The sequence below is a fragment of the Oncorhynchus kisutch genome, linkage group LG14 (genome assembly GCF_002021735.2).
Source record: "Oncorhynchus kisutch isolate 150728-3 linkage group LG14, Okis_V2, whole genome shotgun sequence".
NCBI classification, from domain to species: Eukaryota; Metazoa; Chordata; class Actinopteri; order Salmoniformes; family Salmonidae; genus Oncorhynchus; species Oncorhynchus kisutch.
Window position 1 is genome coordinate 67,270,658 of NC_034187.2, and position 8,438 is coordinate 67,279,095.

An 8,438-nucleotide genomic window follows, 5' to 3' on the forward strand; every position below is an offset into this window, starting at 1 on the left:
CTTTCCCTTTCTCTCTTTTCTCTCACTCTCTTTCCCCTTCTCTCTTTTCTCTCACTCTCTTTCCCTTTCTCTCTTTTTTATATCTCTTATTTATACTCTGTCTCCTCCCCCATATCGCTCTCCACCTCCCTTCTCCTTCCTCCTCTTTCTCCCTCTCTTCCTCCAGCCTGAGAACCTGTTGGTGTCCCACACCTCGTCCGGCCAGCCCGTGGTCAAACTGACCGACTTCGGGGACGCCATCCAGCTCAACAGTGCCCACTACGTCCACCCTCTCCTGGGCAGCCCCGAGTTCGCCTCCCCTGAGCTGGTCGTGGGGGAGCCCGCCGCCCTGACCTCTGACCTCTGGAGCCTTGGGGTTGTGACCTACGTCCTCCTGAGCGGGGCATCTCCCTTCCTGGACGAGAGCGTGGAGGAGACGTGTCTGAACATCTGCCGGCTAGACTTCAGCTTCCCCCACCACTACTTCCAGGGCGTCACCCAGGGGGCCCGGGAGTTCGTCTGCCTGCTGCTGAGGGCTGACCCTGCAAGGAGGCCTCCGGCTGGGCTGTGTCTGCAGGAGTCCTGGGTTCAGGGCCAGGCCGGGTTAGCAGACGGCCAGGGTAGGGTGGAGGGGGGGTGTCTGGACACATCTCGCCTGGTGCTGTTCATAGACAGAAGGAAGCACCAGACAGACACCAAGCCCATCGGAGGGGTACAGAGCTTCCTACAGAGCCGGTTACAGCCACGGGCCTGAGCGAGGGTTGGAGAGAGATGCCCCCTCCCACTCCCAACCACCCTAACCCTGGCTGGAAGGAGAGAACGTCCAATTCAGAGGAGGCTGGTGGGAGGAGCTTTCGGAAGACGGGATCATTGTAATGCCTGGAATGGAATCAATTCAATGGTAATAAACACATCAAACACATGGAAATAACATGTTTGACTCGTGTTTCATTGATTCCATTTCAGACATTACAATGAGCCTGTCATTCTATGGCTCTTCCCACCAGCCTCCTCTGGTCCAGTCCCAAATGGGGTCCTAGCTTCCCACCCACTAGTTGCTTGTGTAGATCTTAGAGGATTGGATAGGTGGGAGTAATATTATTTCCACCTATCATATCAGAGGACAAGGTGAAGACGGTATAGATATAACCATATTGCTTAGACCTATCCAATCTTTCAGATCTACATTAAGTGACTAGAAGGGTAGGGTCTAGAGATTGATTTGGGACTGGACATCTCAAAGAAAATTAAAGGCAATTCGCTGATCTCATTCTCTTTCAGATATGTTGTGGTTTAAAATAAAACATCCTGTGGTCCTTCAACCAATCAAAACCTGATGCCTGTAGGCGTAGAGGTCCTTAGCCAATCACTTTTCCCCGAGAGAACACACATTGAGTTATCATCCAATCAAAACAAGGGTGACATAATGTCATCGCCAGTCTACTGCTGCTTGCTGGTTTACACTCAAAATGAACTTATTTTTCCTCTATCTTACTGAGAGTCAATCGATCAACAGAAAGCCTCTTGATCGATCTTTATCGTGTAGAGGATTTTATCCCTGAACAAACAAACTGAGCTTTCAGGGGAGATTTGCTAAGGAAGATGGTGTTAGTACACATAGCAACTATCCATTCCCTCTTGTTGCCAGAGATGGAGAAAGAGAGGTTTTGTTTTTGTGCTTTTACAATATATGACTCAAAGACTGCTGGGACACCCCCTTTATTATAGAACCAATGTATAGAGAGAACATTGTCCACAACTTTTCAAAAATGTATTTGAAAAAAACCAAGAAGATTGAAGAAAATGCTCGGCAGTGGAAAGTCGCTACGCTACTTTAGAGCCTGGAGAGGACTCATCCAATGACTGAGCTCCTCCACTTTATTGAGACAGTTTTATGTCCAATCAGAGGTTTTCGATTGCTGCGCTTACATACTTAATCTAAAAAACCATGACGACGACCATGTTGCAAGTAACTATAGAGATTCTGCTGACTGCTGCATTGTCTTCAAAACAGAATATTATTTGTTTTTGCTTTTACTTAAACAAAAATTGTGTTGCGCAGATTTAAGATGTTTAAGCCTTACTTTGTAAATAGACTCTAACTGCCTTCTGTCCCTCCCGTTTCAAACTGGCCGCCTGCTTTTGAGGATGTTCTTGGAGGCGAGACTAAAAAATCCTGCAAATGAAATGTAGTGGATTGCCAATTGAGCGACCGAGCCTGAGTGGCAGCAGATATAGCCAATCAGATGGAATGTGAATGAGGAGGAGGAGGAAGACAGAATACTATAAACGCACTCACTGGATGTTATGTTTCCCCCATTCTTATCATGTGCATTGTTGCGGTTTCACCATTTTATGCAACTATTTATGAAGACATCTGTTGTACATGTAATAAATGGAGATAAAAACATGTACTTGGTACTGCAAGCTCCACTGATGGTAGTCCTCTTTATTTGACCTATAACCCTATTGGGGTGTTAACTTATCACCATAGAATTAGAATGAGTAGAACAGCCCTCCCAATTCAGGTCAATGAAGCCATAATGGTTGGACTGGTGGCCATTTTGAATGTCTCCATAAGACATTATAGTTCTATGGTTATCACTTCCTAGGTAACCTAATCTTCTGGTGTCGCACTCTACATTACACTTATGGCTAAATCGATGTAGTTGATTTTTGATTAGTTTCTTTTCTACCAGTCTCTCAGAAGAGGCCCAGTGTCCAGTCCCTGCTGTTAGGGAAGTATATTGATTTATCTGTTAGGAACATGCAAAACTGGCTTATTTCTTTCTAGATGAGAGAGAGGGATGCTGTGGGAGAGGTGAAGGGAAAGAGAGAGAGGCCCATTGTCAGATCACCTGTACAGTTCCACACAATGAATGTCCTTTCATTTATTTATTACTCCATTTTTGTGAAGTTGTACAAAGGTTGAAACATGAGAATGTGGATTGGAGGTATTTGTTTCCTGGTTCTTTTCTATTTTATACATATGTATTATGATTTTAAAATGTTTTATTTCACATGATTTGTTTATTTACTTTTGCATGTATATTTCTTTGTACAGAGACCATGAATGTTTGTGATATGTATGTCAATATTTTCATTATTTTTTTGCCATCAATTATTTTGAAATTAAACATGGAACATACCTCCTTGTGCTGTCCTCACTAAAGTATTGCTACCATTGAGCACTTTTTTAGTACAGTAGCATGTACTCTTAAACACTACATCTTCCAAGAACCAGGCCAGAGATATCTTTGGTAGATTTAATTAGAAGTGTAAAACTAACACAAAACAAGCACAGTATACAAATGGTAAGTACCATGCAGTGCATTCGGAAAGTATTCGCACACTTTGACCTTTTCCACATTTTGTTACGTTACAGCCTTATTCTAAAATAGATTAAATCAAAATCAATCTACACTCAATACCCCATAATGACAAAGCAAAAACACGTTTTTAGAAATGTTTGCAAATGTATTAAAATTTAAAACAGAAATACCTCATTTCCGTAAGTATTCAGACCCTTTGCTATACGACTTGAAATTGAGTTCCGATGCATCCTGTTTCTACAACTTGATTGGAGTCCACCTGTGGTAAATGCAATTGATTGGACATAATTTGGAAAGGCACACACCTGTGTGTGCACGTCAGAGCAAAAACCAAGCCATGAGGTCAAAGGAATTGTCCGTAGAGCTCCGAGACAGGATTGTGTTGAGGCACAGATCTGGGGAAGTGTACCAAAACATTTCTGAAGCATTGAAGGTCTTGAAGAACACAGTGACCTCCATCATTCTAAAATAGAAGTTTGGAACCACCAAGACTCTTGCTAGAGCTGGCCGCCCGGCCAAACTGGACAATCAGGAGAGAAGGGCCTTGGTCAGGGAGGTGACCAAGAAACCCAATGATCACACTGACAGAGTTCCTCTGTGGAGATGGAATAACCTTCCAGAAGGACAACCATCTCTTCAGCACTCCACCAATCAGGCCTTTATGGTAGAGTGGCCAGACGGAAGCAACCTAAATGACTCTCAGACCATGAGAAACAAGATTCTCTGGTCTGATAAACCATTATTGAACTATTTGGCCTGAATGCCAAGCGTCACATCTAGAGGAAACCTGGCAGCATTCCTAAGGTGAAACGTGGTGGCAGCAGCATGCTATTGGGATGTTTTTCAGGGGCAGGGACTGGGAGACTAGTCAGGATGGGGGGAAAGATGAACAGAGAAAAGTAGAGAGAGATCCTTAATGAAAACCTGCTCCAGAGAGCTCAGGACCTCAGACATTGGGGCGAAGGTTAATCTTCCAACAGGACAACGACCCTAAGCACACAGCCAAGACAAAGCAGAAGTGGCTTCGGGACAAGTCTCTGAATATCCTCGAGTGGCCCAGATAGAGCCCGGACTTGAACCCGATTGAACATCCCGGGAGAGACCTGAAAATAGCTGTGCAGCGATACTCACCATCCAACCTGTTTTTTTGGATATTAATACATTTGCAAAAAATTCTAAAAGACTATATTTGCTTTGTCATTATGGGGTTTTTGTATTTGTATTTATTATGGATATTTGTATTTATTCCTGGGGTCCAGCAAAATTAAGACAGTTATAAATGTTTTAAGCATTAATACATTCAAAACAGATTTGACAACATATGTGCCCTCAGGCCTCTACTATTTTACTCTACTCCATAAAAAGTATAAACACAAAAACTACAGGTTGTATGACATCAGCAGCCTGGTGGTCCAAAATAGCATAACTAGTGTATTTTAACACCCCACCTGTTTAAAATGAATTTAGTATATGTCAATCTAGCATCACGCAACTAAAATCAACTTTCTTAACCGTGTTTGGTTAGTTTCTAGCTTGTTAGCTATCTAGCTAATGTTTAAGTTAGCTGACAAACCAGTTCAAATAATGATCATATCATATAGCTGACAACGTCTTCACTTTAGTTCATTTGTCTTCATTATAACAGGAAAATAAACTCACAACAAAATCATTATTTACAAGTTAATGGTGAGCCAATGACAGAAAATAGCTGATGGTTGTGAGTGTGACTAAATAAAAGCAGGGCATTCTACCAGAGAATTATAGAATTTGGACACGGCCTAACATAAAAAATACTGTACTAATTTGACTTTGGTGCAGGTTATGTTCTTCACATTACCGTCTCTGGTAAACACATAATATATCAAATATAATCTATGTTTATTTGTCACATGTACAGGATATAGAAGGTGGAGTGGAATGGTTACATGCATAGTGGAGTCTGTTGTTTAGACATGTAGCTAGCTAGTTAAACAATTAACCATAATGCCAACTCATAACGTTACTACCCTGCATGAATCTGCAGGTAGCTAACCAACCAAGTAACAATGTTAGCCAGCTAGTTAACATCGTCCTGTCGTGTCCCTTGTATATATCGTTTTACTTTTTTTCGTCGCATATCCTTTCAAATATTTTGCTAAACCTCATCATCTAAAAACTCTCCTGCAACCCGCCTCACCCAATGTGGCGTGGATCTGCTTTTTTTACCCTAAAGTAGTTATATTTACTTCGGATCTGGAATCCCTCAACTGAAGCTAGCCAGCTAACTACCAGATATCAGTCAGCAAACCATTGCCAGCGGTCATCAGCTAACCTTCAGCTCACAAAGCTCTCGCTAGTTCGAACAACGTGACTCTAACCGGATCATAACGGACCTGTTATTTCTATCCCCAGATGCCTACCGCAAACTGAACATTTCATCTGGATCTTCACAACTAGCTAACCGCAATCCTGGATGACTACTCCTGGCTAGCGTTTCCATCCCAGAGCAAGCACCAATTTAGCTTGAAGATAGCCCGGCCAGGGCTCCTGTGCTACCACCGAAGCATACTCCTGGGCTACAATATCGGCCTGCTAGCTACCTAAAGCTACTTGGAACCCTACTAATTCCACGACTTGTCTATCGACCTCACCGCACGAAGAGGCAAAAACAGACACCCCCATCGCGACGTCCCCTATCCCCCAAAGGCTAACTTTCTAGCCCCTGCTATCTGCTTGCTTACCCGGTCTGCTAACTGCTAAACTGCCGGGCCCTGGTCTGCTAACTGCTAGCTTGCCTGCCCGGTCTGCTAAATGCTAGCCCTTGCTAACTGCTTGCCTGCTAACCCGGTCTGCTAACTGCCCGCTTTGCTAGCTCTTGCTAACTGCTTGCTTGCTAACCTGGTCTGCTAACTGCTAGCTTGCCCTGGTCTACTAGCGGCTAGCTTGTTTAGCTCCAGCCTACTAACTGTCTGAATCGCCGTGTCCCCAGCCAGCCCAACCACTCACTGGACCCATATGTCCACTTGGCTACGCATGTCTCTCTCTAATATCATTATGCCTTGTCCATTACTGTCCTGGTTAGTGATTGTCTTATTTCACTGTAGAGCCTCTAGCCCTGCTCAATGCCTTAACCAACCATGTTGTTCCACCTCCTACATATGCGATGACATCACCTGGTTTAAACATCTCTAGAGACTATATCTCTCTCTTCATTACTCAATGCCTAGGTTTACCTCCAATGTACTCACATCCTACCTTACCTTTGTCTGTACACTATGCCTTGAATCTATGCTATCGTGCCCAGAAACATGCTCCTTTTACTCTCTGTTCTGAACGTGCTAGACGGCCAGTTCGTATAGTCTTTACCCTTATCCTACTTCTCCTCTGTTCCTCTGGTGATGTGGAGGTTAATCCAGGTCCTGCAGTGCCTAGCTCCACTCCCACCCCCCAGGTGCTCTCATTTGTTGACTTCTGTAAACGTACAAGCCTTGGTTTCATGCATGTTAACATTAGAAGCCTACTCCCAAGTTTGTTTTACTCACTGCTTTAGCACACTCTGCCAACCCAGATGTCTTAGCCGTGTCTGAATCCTGGCTTAGGAAAACCACCAAAAACCCTGAAATCTCCATTGCTAACTATAACGTTTTCCGCCAAGATAGAACTACCAAAGGGGGCAGTGAGAGACAGAAAGTAATACAGAACTCTGCAGGCTAAGTCTGTACCCAAACAATTTGAAAGTCTCTCACTGTTGCCGCTTTCTATAGATCTCCCTCTGCCCCCAGCTGTCTTCTGAGCTCGTGCTACTAGGTGACCTAAACTGGGACATGCTTAACACCCCGGCCATCCTACAAACTAAGCTTGATGCCCTCAATCTCACACAAATTATCAATGAACCTACCAGGTACAACCCCAAATCAGTAAACACGGGCACCCTCATAGATGTCATCCTAACTAATTCGCCCTCCAAATACACCTCTGCTGTTTTCAATCAAGATCTCAGCGATCACTGCCTCATTGCCTGCATCCGTAATGGGTCTGCGACCAAACGACCACCCCTCATCACTGTCAAACGCTCCCTGAAACACTTCTGCGAGCAGGCCTTTCTAATTGACCTGGCCGGGGTATCCTGGAATGACATTGACCTCATCCCGTCAGTAGATGATGCCTGGCTATTCTTTAAAAGTGCCTTCCTCACCATCTTAAATAAGCATGCCCCTCTCAAAAAGTGTAGAACTAGGAATAGATATAGTCCTTGGTTCACGCCAGGCCTGTCTGCCCTTGACCAGCACAAAAACATTTCTCTACGGCTGGCCATGCTTTCCACATCCCTACCCCTACCCCTACCCCGGTCAACTGCCCGGCACCCTCCACAGCCCCCACCATTTCTCCTTTACCCAAATCCAGATAGCCGGTGTTCTGAAAGAGCTGCAAAATCTGGACCCCTACAAATCAGCCGGGCTAGACAATCTGGACCCTCAATTTCTAAAATTATCTGCCAAAATTGTTGCAACCCCTATTACTAGCCTGTTCAACCTCTCTTTCGTATCGTCTGAGATTCCCAAAGATTGGAACGCTGCCGCGGTCATCCCCCTCTTCAAAGGGGGTGACACTCTAGACCCAAACTGCTACAGACCTATATCTATCCTACCCTGTCTTTCTAAGGTCTTCAAAAGCCAAGTTAACAAACAGATTACTGACCATTTCGAATCCCACCATACCTTCTACGCTATGCAATCTGGTTTCAGAGCTGGGTATGGGTGCACCTCAGCCATGCTCAAGGTTCTAAACGACATCATAACCGCCATCGATAAGAGACATTACTGTGCAGCCGTATTCATCGACCTGGCCAAGGCTTTCGACTCTGTCAATCACAACATTCTTATTGGCAGACTCGACAGCCTTGGTTTCTCAAATGATTGCCTCGCCTGGTTTACCAACTACTTCTCTGATAGAGTTCAGTGTGTCAAATCGGAGGGCCTGTTGTCTGGTCCTTTGACAGTCTCTATGGGTGTGCCACAGGGTTCAATTCTCGGGCCGATTCTCTTTTCTGTACATCAATGATGTTGCTCTTGCTGCTGGTGATTCTCTGATCCACCTCTATGCAGACGACACCATTCTGTATACTTCTGGCCCCTCCTTGGACACTGT

At 44.5% G+C, this 8,438-nt stretch overlaps 1 protein-coding gene across 9 annotated transcripts in view; it reads left to right on the forward strand.

Annotated features, from left to right (window-relative positions):
• Window positions 1-3,127, forward strand: part of LOC109903459 (triple functional domain protein) — a 130,194-nt gene extending 127,067 nt beyond the window's left edge. For all 9 annotated transcript variants that reach the window (XM_031788802.1, XM_031788797.1, XM_031788798.1 and 6 more), the window contains one exon: window positions 167-3,127. In XM_031788802.1, the coding sequence (XP_031644662.1) occupies window positions 167-733 (567 nt within the window). In that variant the 3' untranslated portion in view covers window positions 734-3,127. The remainder of the gene's footprint in view (window positions 1-166) is intronic.
• Window positions 3,128-8,438: the final 5,311 nt, after the last annotated feature.